General features: G+C 40.2%; 1 protein-coding gene across 1 annotated transcript in view; it reads left to right on the forward strand.

Annotated features, from left to right (window-relative positions):
* The window catches only part of SESTD1 (SEC14 and spectrin domain containing 1), a 1,957,182-nt gene that overhangs the window by 928,135 nt on the left and 1,010,259 nt on the right, over nt 1-18,788 (forward strand). Inside the window, exon 8 of the mRNA XM_044075265.1 lies at nt 9,024-9,065. Within this exon, the coding sequence (XP_043931200.1) occupies nt 9,024-9,065 (42 nt within the window). The remainder of the gene's footprint in view (nt 1-9,023; nt 9,066-18,788) is intronic.

Below are 18,788 nucleotides of genomic sequence, written 5' to 3' on the forward strand. Positions count from 1 at the left end.
GTCGGTCATGCGCTTTTGTACCCTGACGCTCTGACGTCAGTTCTGAGCGCCATGACCGACGTCAGCCTAATACTTTGGTATTCGGGCCGACCGAGGACAGCGGACTACCCATATGTAAGGACTGCAGCAATGTGGATCTTCGAACATCTACATTTATGGTAGGTACAAAACTGTACTTTTTTTTAAACGAGCAGCATATGGCATCTGTTTGAGTCCCTTGATCCTCCTGGTGAGATACTTTTGGGGTCTTTCTAATTGCTGCAGGTGTCGGGTAAGGTACATCCCAAAGGGGGCATTGTATTTTATGATGGGCCTGATGAGGGATAAATAAAGGGGCACGATTACCTCTCTTGATCTAGATGTGAATCCTTTCATGATGAGGTGGGCTATGTAGAAGGTCTTTCTAACCACTTTGGCAATGTGGTTGTCAAAGGAGAGATTGCTATCAACTTGGGTCCCCAGATCCCTAATTACTTTCTCTGTACTTAATGGGTTACCACCTATGTGGTAATTTGTGGGCACATTGTTTTTGCCAAAGGGTATGACTATACACTTTTGGCATTTAGCTTTAGACCATGGCTCTGGCACCAGTTATCCGTCTCTGTGAGACCTTTTTGAAGGATGTTTGTGTCAGCTGGAGAGTCGATTATGGTGCCCAGTTTGCAGTCATCTGCGAACTTGGTGAGCCATAGTCCTCCCACGTTGGCCTGTACCTCAGAAAAGTAAATACCGAACAAGAGAGGTCCCAGGACAGAACCTTGTGGGACGCCACTTGTGACCGGTTTCGAGTCTGACATGGCTCCAGCAACTCTGACTCTGTGGGTTCTGTCTTTGAGCCAGTTTGTGACCCATCTTGTGACATAGGGGTTTATATTTAGGCTGGATAGCTTATCTATGATGCCCGAATGGGGTATTGTGTCAAATGCCTTTGCAAGGTCCAGATAGGCTGTGTGGACTACCTTCCCTTCATCTATGGCCTTGGTGACTGTTTCGAAGAAGTCGACCAGGTTCAAAAGGCAGGATCTGCCCTTGACAAAGCCAAATTGGGTAGGATCTAGTGTCTGTAGGTCCCCAATGTCTTTGTTTATGAGTTCCATGATGATACTCTCCATAGCCTTGCAGACTAGGCTAGTCAGGCTTATGGGGTGATAGTTTCCAGGGTCCGCAGAGGCGCCACCTTTGTGGAGTGGGACCACTGTTGCTGTATGCCATTCTTTGGGCACATATCCTGTAGTGAGGCTGAGATTGTACAGCAGTTTTACTTGAAGGATTAGTTCTTCTTGGAGTTCATGTAGGACGCAACCCGGGACGCCATCTGGTCCCATGGAAGCAGTGTTTTTTGCTTTGGAGAGGGCGGCCTTCACCTGAGCATCAGAGATGTTTGGGAGGCTGCACTCTGCCGGGATAGATATTTGCTTTTTTGGGGGGGGGGTGGAGAAGTTTGCACTGAACCTGTCTGCCAGGATATTGGCGATGTCTGTGGGTTCAGTGTATTTTTTGTCATTTAGAATCAACTCAGAACAAGTCTGGGAGTTGCATCCCAGGTTCCTAACATAACTGAAAAAAGCCTTATGATTGTCTTTAGTGTCCTGTGCAATTTTTCTCTCGAAGCTGGCCTTGGAGGATTTTATGAGGGATCGTAATTTTTTGCTAGTACTGATCAGAGATGCCTTCCCTTTTAGGGATTTTGCTCTATCATGTAGTAGCTTCCTCCTTCTGTTGTACAGTTTATTTATGGCTGGGGTCCACCAGACTGGATGCCTGCCTTTAGGTGATTGGTTTTGTTTGGGATAGCATGATCCATTCATTCCTGAAGATGTCCGTAGAATGCGTTTAGATAGGATTCTGCAGTTTGGGCCGTAGTTTCCACTGGCCCTGGGGCCTTGAAGGATTCCACTTCGGGTTTGAGAAGTGTGAAGTTCGCTTTTGAGAAGTTTTTTACTGTGGTTTTCTGGGCTGGGGGTGGGGTCGGGATGTGGATATCCAGTGAAATTAATTTATGGTCTGATCTTACCAATGAGGGATATACTTATGGTATGGAGCATAGAGTCCCCATGTTGGTAATGATCAGGTCTGGTATGTTTTCCCCTCTTGTGGGAGTGGTGACTAGTTGTTCCATAGCATTTGAGTTTATAAATTCCAGGAACCTTTGGGCTAAGGTGCTGGGGCTTGAGTAATGCTCCCAGTCTATGTTTGGGTAGTTGAAGTCGCCCAATATAATGGTGTTCGGAGAGATCTTCATGTTCTCCAATGTTTTCAGGAAAGCCGAGTGGGATTCCTGACTTTGAGAGGGTGGTCTGTAGGATGCTATAAACTGAAAAGCAGTCTTGCCCACTGTCAGTTGCACATGGATGGTCTCCGATACTTCGTGCAATGCCACTAACGTGGAGGTGTGGATATCCTTGATAAATATGGAAACCCCCCCTCCTTTTGTGGTTCGGTCCGGGTTTTGGGGCCGAAAAGCATGATATGAGGTATAACCTGGTAGTGCTGGGGTGCCCTCCGGAGCCTTGAACCAGGTTTCTGTCACTGCACAGATATCGATGTTCTCCATACTGAGGAGAGCTTCGAGTGCATGCATCTTGAGGTTAAGACTTCTGGCGTTTAGCAGCATTACCCTTAGTTTCTTGTTCCTTGTGCTGTCTATGGAGGTGGGTTTGACTTTTGAGCCTTGCCTAAAAAAGGCACTATGGGGGTGGCAAGAGCCTTTGCCAATATCCGAAAGCCCAGGGGTGACAGGTGCAAGCCGTCCCTAGCGAAGCAATGTGGCTTGTCGAACATGTCATACCAGGCTGACAGACACTGGATCCCCTTTGAATGACACCAAAATTTTAGCCAATTGTTAAAATCGATCATTTTGTCTTTATACTGTGGCATCATTCTAGGTGAGGGTAAGATGCTGCTCAAGGTCAGGGTCACACCGGCCTGGGCTACATGATCAGAGAGCTCCTCTGTCTCCCTTCATGTAGTCGAGGGAGGTACGTCTCGGGTCATTCACGCCAGCATGTACAATGACTGAATCATATTTGTATTTGCTTTGGAGTGACCTCAGTGCTTGCGTTATGTGGCAGATCCTAGTCCCCGACAGGCAGCTCACTGTGACCTTCTCTTTATTCAGCCTGGTGAGCGGGACGTCAGTGTGTCTGACAATAGAGTCACCTATTACAAGAGTATCAGGTGTGTTATTCAGCCTTAAGGGCTGTGACTGCTTGGCACACTGACTTTGTGTGCTATGTGTTGTACGTGTTTTGTTTTGGGGTAGCGTTTGCTTGGATGTCTGCTTTGGAGGTCTCTGTTTTTCGAGTATCTTGGGGGGAGTTGGCAATGGGGCAGTAGTTGGAGAGGTCAGTGGAGGGGACCATCTTTTTGGAGGGGAATGATGCGAGATATTTTCCATAGCGTGGGTACACAGGATTCAGATATGGAGTTGATTAATATGGAAATAGGATAAGTTAGGACATCAGCTGCTATCTTTAGTTATTCAGTGGGCAGGTGGTCGGCTGCTAGTTTTGTGGGTTTTAGTTTTGTCAGGAGTTTTTATGTAGGAGGTGGGTACTGTGGTGAGAAAGAAAGTAGGGATGGGTGGTTTTGGGATGGGTGAGGGAGGAATTAGTGTAGGGAAGTGTTTTTTTGTTAGGGATAGAACGGATTCTGTGAAGTGTTTATTGAAAGAATCAGCAATGCTATTGGTGGAGAGAGGGGTGGTTGGTAGGTGGGTGCTTACGTTTCCTGGGCAGAGTATAGAGTTAATTGTGGACCAGAATTGCTTGGGGTTGTTTTGGGAGGACTTTTAGGGACATCTGGTAGAAAAGGGCTTTGTCCGCTTTTACTTCCTTTTTGACCTTGTTACATAGTTCAAGGAAGAGTTGCTAATCTGAGGGGTTTTTAGTTATGCGCCAGCATTCCCATGTTTTATCCCTGGTTTTCATAAGGCTCCTGGTGTTTTTTGTAGCCAGGGGGAGCTCTTAGTTCTGGTTCTTGTATTTCTCAGGGGGGCATGGTAGTTAAGGATGTTGAGGAAGGTACTGTTAAAGAAATGGACTGCTTCATCTAGGTTGAGGTACTTTAGAGGTGACCAGTTTACGTTCTGGAGGGAGGAAGTGAAGGAGTTGGGGTTAAAATTAGCTTTGTTGTGAATAAGTCTGTGGGTAATGGGTTTACAATTATTAATGTGATTTTTAAGTAGAAAGGTTGGGGAATGGTCACTGAGAAAGTCAGGTAAACAGCCTGCTAGGTAGGTGTGAGGGGCTTTAACTAAGACCCAGTCAAGAATGGTGTAGTTATTGGGGTTTGTAATGATTCTAGTGGGGGGTTGTATTAGCTGAGAGAAACCGTGGAGGTTTAGGTGGAGAGCTGGGTGGTTGCTGTTGCAGGATAGCCAATTGATGTTAAAGTCCTCGAGGATTATAGTTTCTTGAGGAGGGGAGAGATTGGCCCAGTCTAGTAGGTTTTCAAGAGGAGGTATATTTTGGCCTGGAGGGAAATAGCACCCTGTAATGTTGATTGATTTGTTGGGGTTTAATTTGAGGGTGGGGTAAAGTCTTTCTTCCTTGTCAAACTGGGGAGCTGATTTGGTGAGAATTTTGATATTGAGGGTGCTGTTTGTACAACAGTGCTACACCTCCTCCTTTTCTGGATAGTCTGTTCTTACGGACGATGTTGTGGAAGCAATTCCTCACTTTTGATGTGAGGTTTGAACCACGATTCAGTTAGGATAAGGATATCAAGGGAGTAGAGGCTTATGTAGGCATGGAGGTCTTAGATTGTATTACACATGCTTCTGATGTTAAGAGACATAATGAGGAGGTCATTTGGGTTTTTGTTGCTTGTGATTTGGGTGATGAGGGAGTTGGTTGGAAGGTGATCTGTGGAAATGTTGGTGATTGTGGGGCCAGGGTTTTGGTGAACATCTCCACTGAGAGCAAGTTTAGAGGGAGTTGAAAATATGTTTTATATATGCAGCAAATAATCTGTTGTATTTTATGGATATTTTGTGTTCAAATGTGGAGGGGGTTTGCTAATTGAGTAAGTGTACTCGGAGGAGGTAGTTTGTGGTTGGGGTAATGAAATTATGCAGTGGGTGTTTGAGGGAAGTTGATGAGAGAGTGCAGTGGAGAAATGGTTGGGGGTTATGACTGTAGCTGTGTGGTAGTATGTAATATAGGCTAGATTAGTGCAGGTGAGGATTACAACAGTATTACCTAGTGGCATGATTGCTTTGGGTTAGAATGTGAGATTAAGCAGGTAGGAGGGGTAGAGAGGTGGTGAGTTTCAGCGGTAAGGCCTAATTGAGGAGAAGTATGGGAGTGGCTGTTAGCTAAAGGTAAGTGTAGATGTACTGGGGCAGGTGGGATGCAAAGTGAGTGTATGTGAAACGGTGTGGGACTTAAACCCCTGGCTAAGGATTGAGTGGGGGAGATGCAGCTAATGTGCAGAACAAAAATATGTTTGAGGTCATAAGTCAACAGTGCAGAAATAAATGCAAGAGCAGAATAAATACAAGTTATATCAAAAAGTATATCAATTCCCTATATAGGCAAGATGCATTTGCCCTGATCCTATTTGTCTTAATAAAGAACAATACTAACAATACTGATAGGCCTAGATAAAGAACCTAAGCCCTAAATCAATCATGAATCTCAAGCCCCACAGCATTATACTCTGAATATGTCGACTCAATGTTGCTGTTAACCTAAATGCTCAATAGACTCAAACTGAGACACTGTATGTTATGAGTATAGCCCAATAAAACATTTAAGCAATATGAAATTGAAGAAACAAAATATTATATTATATAAAATTAAATAAGTAATATCCTGCCAATATTGGCAACAGTGACAATTGTGCATATGTAAACAAAAATGCAAGAAACAGGTACCAAATTGAAAATAGTATCCCACCAATAATGTCAAAAGGCTGCAAAAGCCTGATATATAGTTTTAATATGATGACTATTGCTGTAAAAAGTCAGAGTCCGAGCTGGACAAGTTTCAGAAATAATAAAAGTCCTTCCATAACCAGAAACAAAGGAAGCAAGAGTCCTGCTTGTGCGAACACCATCAATGAATAAATCAGTCTGATGAAAAAATGTCACTAAGATTAAATGTACCTGTAAATTATATGACTCCACATAAAAAACTCTTTCCTGAAGAGTCTCGGCAAATCGGCCATGGGCAGTGATGCAAGATTTTAAATCCAAATGGCCGACCTTCATCTCTGTCGATATAAACCCATGTAGCAATGTAGATGCTGCCAAATGAGAAACTAGTACAAAAAAACTTTATACAAAGTATAAAGTCTGCCAAAGACTTGGGTTGGCATCCAGTCTTGAATGAGAGAAAAGGACAACAAACCAACAACTGTTGCAACCAGTATTCATCCAAAGAAACTGATTAACAGTAAATCCACTTAAATACAATAAACCACAGTCTGAAAAAAAAAAAAAAAAAGGCCGACATTCATCTCCACCTGGTGAGGCCGATTATTTGTTCTAGGTCATATAATATTTGTCCTAGGTCATATAATATTTGTATTTTATCAACAATTTGTAGACTGTAACTAGCCAGTAAGATGACTAGGCTCAGGGTTCATATTTTCTAGATGGACACCATCACAAAGGCATACCAGTTATATGGAGGTACAGAAAGCAGTAGGTAAACATATTTGCTTGGTTATTACTAACCATACAGTAAGGTAATAACTGATGTCCTTCCATAATTACTGTTGCAGTTTGTTTGTTTGTGTCTTTCGGCTTTTCCCGGTTAGGGGTCGCCACAGCGGAACTCCGGTCCGCTAATGATTGGCAGTAGATTTTTACGTACTGGCTTGCTGGGCCTAACGCACAACCTTCAACGAAGGAACGCCCATTCATGCATGTCGCTACACAGAAGACGCTCTAACTGAGAATCAAACAGGCAATGTCTAACTGTAAGGCGACAATGCTACGGCAGCACCACTAATGGGCTGTCATACCTAGGATAGCCGTATGTCCAGCCAGCATACCCTTTATGCCATATGCCCAACATATAACTTCAGCCCAATGGAGGCAGAGGTACAATAACTGCAGAGCTATGGTTTGTTATATCGGAGTGACTAGATGGCATATCTCAAATCTTAGGGAAGAAGTTCACAGTTCTTTGATTGAGGACACCATTGTAAAGGATGTACAGATGCAAAATGCCTCAGAACTTTCTTGCCAAGACCTGAACTGTCACTTTAGATTTGGTTTATCAGTCGTGCAGTTCATGCCTCTTCCTTTGCCATTGCATGGTTAAGTATCCCCATCGGGGACCCTCCTGCTTCTGTTTCTTGTACTTCATAAGTTTTCTACATGTGATCTAAGAGAGTGAAATGTGATTGGGAGAGGCAGATTCCTCACAGAGATTGCCATACTAAATGTTTGTTTTATCTGCCTGTTGAACATTATTGTAGGGATTGTTCATTAGTCAAATATTTGTGCTTAAGACTTTGTGTAGTCATCTGTCTTCTTTAAAAATTTAATTGGAGAACCAGAAATTTGAAGTCTTTGTACAACGTAAGATGGTGTCTGAGTCCTTGACAGCTGGTGTTCCTTCAGTGCCAAAGAAGTTGAAAAAAACTTAGATTAGAGACTTCTGCTGCAGAGTCAGACCCCGACTTCTCCATTGTCTCTTGATGAGACCTCAGTTCATCTGGGTGCTTCTTCTGTTCTTGTTGATCTATCATGACTTCGTTGAAGGCAGATATAGCACAGCCATTGTGCATGTCTGATCAGTCGTCCACTTTGGTGAAGAAAGCAGAGCTATGGTTTGTTATATCGGAGTGACTAGATGGCATATCTCAAATCTTAGGGAAGAAGTTCACAGTTCTTTGATTGAGGTACATCAAGGCCCAGAGCCTTCTTGTTTAGTAAGGGCAGATGTTGGATGTAAGAAGAAACAGAAGCCTTAGACATAGCTTTCTTTTCAGTCTGTTGGTATCCCTAACTGGAATGGTAAGATTTTACTTGGGCCCTTTTTGAGACTGGTATGTTTCTAAATCCACTGTCTGTCTCTCCTGTTTTTGCTGTCCTCTTCCTTTTCTTTCTCTTCTCCCATTAAAAGGCATAGTGAAGAAAATGAGGATGAGGAGTTGGATTCAGCTGGTGATGACTCTTTGGATTATTCTTCCCACATTCATTTTCCTGTTACCTATGCTTCGGACAATGAACATACTTTATCTCCTGATTCCCATCTTGTGGAGCTCTCCCTTCAGGGACACCATTGTCAAGATGATACAGCATTTTCAGTGGGATTGTCATTTGTGTGACCTCTATAAGAGGTATTATTCTGTAATGGGAATGGTTGTGCTCAAGCCTTTGGCCATTCCCCCTGCTTTAGGAGCTTTGTTGGATACACATTCTCCATTGCTTCTCTTAATCCAGATTCTCAGCCACCAGCTCCTAAAAAAAACTGACAGATTTTACAAAGTCCCATTTTCAGTCCAGTTCATACACAAGAATCATGTTTCTGATCCATCTATATACTCTTTCTATGGAAAAGCTAGTAGTCACAGATTCAGTCCTTCCTATGTTATCATGTCTTAGACTTCAGCATTTGTCTGAGAATGTCAAGGCTAAGTTGCTCGACTTTTCTTTAGCTAGGTAGCACCTTTTTGGTTCTGCGGCTTCAGAACTTTTCAAAACCTTGCAGTAGAAAAGTAAAGTCATGCAGGACCTAAAATAAATATTTCTTTATCTATTTCTTAAATTTCAGAGAAGTTGTCCTTCTAAGGCTGGTCCTTTTCTTCACAAGGAACTAACATTTCAGAAAGGTAAGAGACGACCTAGAAGGCAGATACAGGAGAAGTTCTAACTCATTACCACCTGTGTTGTACAGAGAATGTCACATCTCTGACAGCCTGCACACATCCTTACATTCCAGGGCATTTTTTTGAAAAGTCAACTTAAAAAGCATAAGCAAATGTGAATATTGTGTGAACAGTAAAAGTTATTAAAACTGTACAAATAGCAATGCTGTCAGGAATAAGTATTCTTTACAATACAGTGCTTTGAGTCTTTCCATGAAAAAAAAAGGTCTCTATTAGGAGTTTGAATACACAGGTGTCCAAACACCATAACATCAAACTGAAGCCGCCGTGAGAAAAAAATCGGTGGCCCATTTCTGCGGCTTTGCTATTTCCTCACTGTGGTGCGATCTCGGGGTTGGTATATTTAAGTAGGGGGTGTGTAGGGGGCTTCGCCCCCCACATTAGGAACAGTTCTAAGTGTGTGTGTATTTTTTTGGTTTTGTACCGGAACAGCAATTTTTTTCCTTGGGGAAAAAAAAAATCTGTGTTCTGTGTGGTCGAAATTCTTGCATTTCGAACTTCCCTGTTCGATATTCATGTAGTCGGACTTATTGCAGTTCGACTACGTGATATAGACCCAAAAAACCTGTAATGTATTATAAAGCACACAAACTCAGAATTATGTTTTCCGCAAAACTTTTACAAATTGTCATAGCTTGGAAACTGTACAGTCTGGACATACAGCATTAACCAGATTTAACTTTTCACATCCATCCATCCTCAACCCATTTTGCACATGAGGTTGGGGTGTCACTTCCGCAGTGACAGTCATCTCGAAACAAGGTTTACACTGCAGGGTGGCTAGCTCTACCATGATAGTTCATTCAGCCTTTCACATGACACAAGAAATCCCTTTCTGAGTACGTCTGTTGAGATATTTACTGAAATATGAAAGCCTATTCGTAATTGTATACTGCGCAATATAAATTGCAGTGAATATCTCTCAACATGTTCAGCTTACAGTGCAAATATCAATGACAGATTTCTTCAACATCTAAGGTTCCACTGGATGCTATGCAAGAGTTTGTAACTTGCTTGGTTTTTGAAGTAATAAGTACACATGGGAATATTGCTTATTTCAGAATTACAAACAAATTTACCTGAGAGCATCTCCAGTATAGTGTGATATAAGTGGACATTGACAAGGAATTTTCCTGTATCCCACTGTGCCATGTCATACCATACTCCTAAGTAGCATGTCAGTCTCTCAGATATGAAAATATGAATATGTGAACAGTAAGTGGCAAACAAGATAGCCTACTGCAGAACATCCTAGACTAATAATCGTAGTGAATTTCATTAATTAGTCATTGCTCTTAATATTGTTGCCTGTTATTATCTGGTAACAATATTGCTAGGTTAAAGAAGCCGTACCCTCATTTTCTTCCCTGCTAGTTTCTAAACTTCCACAGGAATACCATCTATTCCTGGAGAATTTCCCTTCAGATTGATTATACATCACAGTTTTTATCTCATCTCCTCATATCTTTACTGTTAAATGTTGAGCCTCATCTACCTCTAACCTTGGCATACTTAATTTCTCCATAAATATTTCTGTTTGTGCTGTTTCTTGATTTTTCACATGCATCTGCTTTGTACAAATTTTCATAAAATTTCTGAAATATCTCTCATCTCTGTAGGAACTCTGGTTATTTTTCTTGTTGTAGGCTCCCCGAGTTTGGCAACAACCCTTTTTACTTTCTGTTGCCTAAGCTGTGTTAAAAGTTTTTGTGCTCTGGAGTTATCATCAAAAAAACAGTTGCTTAGCAGCAGTTTCAGTAAATGCATGCATTTTATCCAGATACTCCCTTATTTTCTTCTTAGTACTCTGCAGTTGTGCCTCTTCTGTGAGATTCCCCTTATTCGACAATACTTTAACCTTTGTCAGCCCCTCTAAATAATTCCTTTTACTTCTTAACCACATCTGTTTTTTATTTCTACCCTATTTTTCAACTCTATTTTATCCCACTGACTAGCTATAACTTCTGAAGAAATTTCTGTCTTGCCTAATGACTCTTCAATAATTTCCACTACCCATTCCTTAAATTCCTGTCTTAACAGGTACGTGGGGAAGCACCATTGTCTCATTTATATTTCATTACCTTGCATTTTTGTTTTAGTTGTCATCAGCCCATGATCTGAAGTAGTCATTGGATGTGTGTAAAAGCTTTCAGTAAATGCACCCTTTTCTGTGAAATATAATTTCTGTGTAGTCTGTCCCAGTTATTGTACCTTAGGGAATAATATGTAAATTATCTCAAGAGTTCCTACTACTGAATTCACATCTTCTGTTCCAAATATTTTTGCAAATGTCTTCAGAAGTCTGTCTACCTTTGTTGTGTTATCCCTTCATGTAGATACAGTCACACTGTTACAAATCAAGTTCTGTGCCTTGCCTATAAGTAATATTCCCTGCTGAAAGCTGATTATTTCTCCCAAAATTTTTCTTATGCTTTGTAATAGCAGTTTTAGGTGGAGGAATATAAATACATGCCAGAGTAATCCACCTCCCTTGCCAGTAGAGCCTTACTACCACAAATCTACCATTATTATCTTTTCCCCCCTCTTCAGTCACTATTGGAGCTCCACTATCAATTAGTATAAGTACTCAGTTTCCTTTGTTCCCGATGTTCTGCTGAATATTCATCTTGAAATCATTTCTTTATCAAATTTATATGCTAACTTATTTCCAAGTGTGTCTCCTGTAGCATTGCTGTTTGCACTTTGCATTTCTTAATATAATTATATATTCTTACATTTGTGTCTGTACCTGTGAGGTCATTCATGTTCAAAAAATTATATGGGTAATGTAGCTATTATGACAAGATGTTATTATTCCTACCTATTATATATGACAGCCTGTTTTAAATTTCTTTTTCCACCTTTTGTATTGCATGCACTCAGTAATGTTTGGCAAGTTAATCTTACTGTTGTGTCTTGTCATTTCCATTTGAACTATGTCACGTTTTACAAGACATTTTGTTGTGCTGAAAACTCTTAAGCAAAAAATGTACTCCTCCCAGAATACTGTCATAATCTATTAACTTAAAAAAGACACACAGAACGTTCTACATCTTCAAGTAATGAAGTTTAATCCTCTTTATAGGAACAATTGTCACAAATCGACTGCTGCACCCATAGGCATTACCAAACCTAAAACTAAGGTTATCCATGTGAAGGTGCATGTTACAGCCTCTCCTTCTACTTAAACTATTTGCTGTCTGTTCTTCTCTTATCTTCATTTCCCTCTCAGATGTGTGAAATAGCTTGTGTCCTTTCAGAAAACATTAATCTTTATCCTTAAGAAAAAGTGTACTGCCGGTCTTTAAATAAAACTAAATTATACACTGTTCCAGTACATGAGTTGATGTATTTAGGTACCAGGAAAGCTTCTCTCTGTTATTCACTTCCAGTAATTTCAAACTTTATTTTTTACTAAGCTTCTTGCCCTCATGCCTGTTAATTTAATGATTCTGTCAGCAAACAATGCCCAGAAGTTTCAGTTTATTGCCAGCACTTGTAATCAGCTTATCTCTGAAAACATAAGAACAGGATGCATAGCTCCTCTCAACTACAGACTTCTCAACTCAAACTGAACGTTTACTTGCTAAAGGAGAACTCTCCATTACCTTCAGTGTTCTCTTATTTTTAAAGCCCACATGCTTACACAAAAAAAACTTACTAGATTAAGCCAAGGGCATTAATCCAGAAATGGAAAAGTTAGAGAAACATCTCAACTGTACATATATTAATCTGTGCACTTTTAAACATCATTCCACACCTCACCAACCAAAGATTACAGTATATTGACTTAAACATCCTTTTGTCCAGTCTTTCTTCTCTTGTTACATTGTAATGCCTACATTTCTTAAAACTGAAAAAGATAAAAAAGCCCTTGTTAACGTTTGTATCTTTATCACATGCAGTAGGCACCAAAATGATTTACTGCATAACGTGCAATTTATCAGATATGTTTTGTACAAATATTAACAACAAAAATTGTTTTACTTAAAGTTATTTTTCCTTTTCCTTTTGCTTTTAGTGCTCTTCCAAACATTAGTGACCTGCAGTGGGATATATGCCTTTCAGTCCCCTTCAGGTTTAACAGATTCAACAAAAGCCCAGTCTCTCAGCCACTTTTTCTTATAAAGCCTTACTTTACAGATGTGATTGATTTATAGTCACACATTTAATCACTAATGTCAGTGTTTCTGGCCTTTTAATCTCCCTACCCTGGACATGGTTCAATTCTAAGTTATTCCCAATTATTCTAGTCAACTCCTATGTTTTTTTTCCTGTCCCTCAAGTATGTTGTGAAACAATGCAAAAGATTTCACTGGCAAAGTCTCTCTATATGCTTCATTATAAGAATAATGAGAAGAAGAGTTCCATTTTGTTTGATGGCTCAGTATTTCCTCCTTAGCCTGTTCTGCATAAAAAAAAGACTTTGATCATCCAGGAAAATGTTCTGAAGACAGCTGGATATTTTCTCTTGAATCTCACACCTATCTGTTGAAATTCTCTGATTGCTGTGAAAAAAAATTCTCTTCTGCCTAGTGTACAGTAAATAATCATTTTCCACACATTCTTCTGTCTCCAACTTTTAATATTTTCCCATTTTACCACAGCTTTATCAGGAGCAACTCTTTCTGTTGGTATGATTGCATCTAATACAGGTCTTGGCTGGTTTCTCATGGCTAGGTTTGGTGCATATACATAATGTGCCCTTTTGGTTAACAAATCCTGCTGTGGAATACCATTCCAGTTGCTTAATTGTGCTTTCATAAAACTAATGCAGTCTGCACTTTGCAGTTTGTTCGGCAGAAAATCTCAGGTTTTCTTTGCATGCTCTGTCCTCTAACAGTACTGTTTTTGAAACAGCTCTTCTTGTGCAGTCTCATACTCAACCAGCCTTATCTTCAGTTTTTAAACACCCTTATTGAATTATCACTTGTGACGTAGGCAAATTTACATTTATACCAAAGTAATCAAACTGAATTAACAAACATTATACTTCATATATATTGCTATATGTCATATAACCTAAGCAACTTTACATAAATTATTCAATTCCTGATCCTTTTTTTTTTTAAACAAGAGACATTTTTATTAAACCATCACTTATGACGTAAGCAATCATTCATTTATATCAATGAAAACAAACCATACCAACACAATCCTAGCTGTAAGCATTTTACATTGCAAACCACACTGACACACTCCCAGTTGCAAACATTGTACATCACTTATAGTCTACCCAATCATTTTCAGTCAAACATTATATACCTCATTTAAATTATGCCTTCTTTTAAACCTCATTCCTCCCCTGTATGTATTGTTCCCACAGTTCCCATCTTTTTTCTTTGTAGTCTGCTCCTACCCTTTTCTAAAGATCTCAAGTCCAATTGTTTTATCTGTTACTATATTCAGTACTGTAATATAGTTTGTTTAGATTTTGATTTCTATTTTCTAGTAATTGCTTTTTTGGCAGCCACCATAATTAGACACAGCAAGGCATTACTATGTCTAGGCTATTCCGATTCATAGGTAAGAAAAATCATCTCCCTCATCACACCAGTCTGCCCACCAAGGCTGTTTTTTTTTTTTTTTTTTGCAGTTTTATCAATTCATCTGAATAGCTGTTTAAAGCTTCTTTAAGTTTTTCCAGCCTTTTGTTGTTTGAGTTAATATATTCCTTCAGTGTTTTATTTATTTTAATCAGCACTTAGCATATTTGCTTTGCTTTTTTTTTCTCCAAAGTACTGGAATCCAGTTCATGTACCAAAGCTGGAGCTTGAACTGCTTTTTGCTGAACAGATGCAGGATTCTTCTCAGTCATTGTTTTCCCCTCGCCTTTTCTAGATGGTTTCTTTTTTTAGGCTACTTGTCTTCTTTGCTGGCATCCAGGCAGCGTACTTGTTAGCCAGTTACTAAATTTTACTAAAACTAGCAGAATTAATAGCCCTTCTGTCCCAGTTTCCTCTTTCACACTGGGAGGTCCGACATCGAGCTGTTGATCAGTGTGCAGCCATCTTGGAAGTCAGTCAGATTAATCTTATTCTGCCTATTCATGATGACCTTTCTCAGGAGACAGTAAAAATCTGTTTCTCCTCACTTATAGAAAACAAGTTTTCTGGTTCCCAGAAAGGAGAGCATGTGGAGACCTATTTTGGCTCTTTCATTCTTCAACACTTTTCTGTAGGTCCCAGGTTTCAAAATGTTGATTATTCAGTCTTAACTTCCAATGATTTTAACAGAGGCTTTCATGATGACTTTCAATTTAAAGGGTGCTTATCTTCATATTCCTGTTCATCTGCATTACAAGGAATTCTTATGATGTCCTTCCTTAGGTCACTGTTAGAGTACTCCAAACTATTGGGTAATATCGTCAGATAGCCTGGATGCAGGACAAGGGTACCAAAGCCAAAACCTTCCATAGAAACATATGACCTAAGCCTGTGGAAGTGTGAGTTGGAATTTTTAAAACCGTCTTGGCACCATTTTGAATACAGATCCTGCAACCACCTGTCTTTTCTACATGTTTTCATTGATATTGTTGGCCTTCACTTGATTTTTTTTTTATTAGTGTTACTGTTTGATACTTTATTAGATGTCAGCTAGGACCAGAAAGTGCGATTGTGGTAGGCATGTTCCCCGCAAAGATTTTAACTTCCAGTGCCCCTTCTGTTTAGGTTCAGAGCATGGTTATAAGAACTCTATAATTTGCCATTCCTTCATCCCTAAAACCTTGTGGATGCAACTTTCTTCTCTCAATTTGTACTTGAAAACCCAGAGCCTTAGCCTGCTTGCCCAGATTAACATGTTAGACCCTTCCACACGTAACGTCCTGGCCTGCCTAGGCCCAACATTACACCTACCCCTACCCAATCAGACTCTGATGTACTTGCTGTGGTCTAGTAACCCATGGTATACCCACTGCCGTGACACTGCCGGAGGCCAATATGGGATCTGTGGTTCACACATCCAAAACAAGTGATGTTGCTGACACTGTTGAGGAGAGGGAACACAGTACAATTATTTACAAAAGACCCGAAGGTGTACTGCAGATTTTAATTGGAGAGAAAATACCAGGGTCTCTTATCGAGGTACATCATGGGTCAGGTCCTCCAAGTCTGGTGAAAGCAGGTGTTACACCTAAAATGGAAAAAAAAAAACAGAAAAAAAATGTTTGCTCTCTTCAGAATTCAAGGAAAAGGAGTGGGTGGATTTATCCAAGTGCCTGTTTAAGGCCGTAGTGCCACTCAAACTACTATGCTTCACTTCATCTGCCCCTCACTCCCAAAACATATTAGTACTACTTTGATCATAATCAAACATATTTAGATTACCCTAAGAAAAAAAATCACAGTAGAATGAATAGATTAACTATTTTTGATATATGTACAAACAAGTTATGTACAAGAAATCAGGTATATTGCCTAGGCTTCCTAGGAAGGTATATTTGCTTACAGGAGCTCAGAGTGAAGAAGCACCATTGGATAAAGGGGAATTAGGGTAGATTCTAAGCAGGGACAAGATCTGGTATTGAGAAGGTAAAGTTTGAGTTCCTTTTTAAAGTGTGCAGGGTGAATGATGGAGCGTATGTGTAGAGGAAGTTTGTTCCAAGTGTGGGCTACTGAGCAGTTGTATAGTAGTTTGCCTATGTTCTTCTTTGGATGATCTACATTCAGAAGTTGCTGGTTAGAGGTGAGAAGGGTTCTAGAAGGGGTGTAGGTAGATAAAATAGTATGTGAGAGCTGGACAGGAAGAATGTCTTTAGAATGGAGTATATAACTTGAAATTGAGAAAGTAGTAGTTGAGGGAATTTGAGCCATTGGAATTTCAGGGCAAGGCAGTGATGGGAGTTGTAGGGGGAGTTAGTAATGAATCTTGCAATTTTGTGGTAAGTTTGTTGCAGTTTGTTGACTGTAGTAGCTTGTATATTGGTTAGTACTGGGGCTCCGTAGAGAAGTGTGGGAAGGAGGAGGGACTGCGCTAGGGAGAGTCTAGCATTTGGAGTAAGAAATCTTTTGTTGTGATAAAGCAGGCCAAGTTTCTGGTGAGTTTTTTTTATTCCTTGCAGTAAGTGTAAGTTAAATTTGAGTTTGTCATCAATAATGGCGCCTAACAAGTTTTGTGTGTGGTTAAGGTTTTATGATAGTGTTGTTGGAGGCTGTTATAGTAAATGTGGATTTATGGTTTGAGAGTGAGCGGGGAAGAAAGAGCACGAGGTTGGTCTTCTTGGGGTTAAGGATAAGAAGATTGTCAGATAACCATTTCTCTGTGGATAGAAAGGAGTTTTGAGTAAGGGTGTGAAGGTCTGTAATACTACAGCAGATGGAGATGAGTGTAGAGTCATCTGCATATTGTATAAGAAGATTGTCTGCAAGAGGTGAAGAGTTCTTAGAGAGGAGAGAAAAAATAGTAATAGGACTATAGTTAGATGGATCGGTAGAGTTGCCACCCTTCTGTAGTGGGGTAGTAAAGAAGGATTTCCAGATAGCAGGAGAACTGTAGTGAGAATGGATATAGGATAGGCTATAGATTCTGCAGCAAGTTTGAGGAATGTAGGAGGTAGGTTATCAGTAGAGGGGAGAACATGGTTTAAGTTTTAGAAGACGAGATTTAATGTAAAAAGTTGACACAGGTGTAAATGAGAAGAGATTCTGGTTGTGGGGGTTGATGGGGGTAGTGGTAGTTGCAGTGTTAGTGATAGAGGGAGTGAGGTTTTGGATAGTGTCAATGAAGTGTTTCTTGAGTAATGTAGCAAATTCCAGAGGAGATTTGTTGGGGTGAGGTGAGGGGTTAGAAGTCCTGCCAGGGTAGAGTATTTTGCTAAGAGTAGTCCAGTATTTGTGAGTGTTGAACCTGTTGTCTAGTTGAGAAGAGTTGTAGTAAGATTTTTTTTGTCTTTAGTGACTAATTTCTTGACTAGGTTACGTAGTTGTTCGTATTTATGTAGAAGGGGAGTATGCCTAGTTTTAAGCCATGCCTTCCATGTGTTAGGAAAAGGCCTGATAGATTTTATAAAGTACCTAAAGATTTAAAGTTTCTGTACAAGAATATGTTGACAGATCCTTCTGTGTTTTCTATGGCTATAGAGAAGCTTTCTAAGCTCTTGCCTGCTGCTAATGCCCTTCCCTTAAGTCAAGACAGCAGAGCAGTGGATAGACTGGAAAAAAGTATATACCTCTTCCACCCTAGCCTTCAGAGCTGTGAACTATCGGACTTAAATGATTAAACACCTGCTGTCTGTTTTGGGGAACTTAAACAATACCTTGGCTTCTTATGGAAGGACCAGGTAGTAGGGGAAAAAGCCATCTCTGTGGTCACTCAGGCTTCACAGGTAGCTAGGCATAGCATCAAATGCAGCTATGACACAGTGGAAGCTTCATACAGAGAAGCTGCTGTAGTTCTGTGATCAGAAGTTATGCATGGCTATTCTCTCATTCCCCCCACCCAAAGATATTAAAATAAAACTTCTCGATAATCTTTTAACTCGTAATTATCAACCCCCTTTTACCAGTTTTCTACATGGGGTTGGGGTATTGTGTCAACTCTAGTCATATGTCTTGATTCGGTGCCACTCTCCTACCTTCTTCAATAATCATGCCTGACTGTTGCACAATACATACATCTATTTGGTGGACACCCTCTTTTTCTCTTGTCTTCTTAGTGCTTGTCCCGATTCTTCTTTACCATATTATCTTACACTTTTATACGTGTTCAAACCACCGCAATCTGTTTTCTTTGGCATTCTCAGCATTTTGGAGCTACTTTGGCTTCTGCTATGGTGTCCTCATTTCATCTGTCCCGTTGTGTGCATCCTACCACCTGTGTTCGGTACTTCATATCCATCATCTCTAGGTTCCTCAAGTGTTGTGCTTTACTGCCCAGATTTCCATACCATACAGTAGTAGTGGTCACACCACTGTTTTGTACGCCTTACTTTTCAGTTTCTT

Source organism: Protopterus annectens, chromosome 6.part0 (assembly GCF_019279795.1).
Source record: "Protopterus annectens isolate FY-2018-M chromosome 6.part0, PAN1.0, whole genome shotgun sequence".
In the NCBI taxonomy this organism is placed as follows: Eukaryota; Metazoa; Chordata; order Ceratodontiformes; family Protopteridae; genus Protopterus; species Protopterus annectens.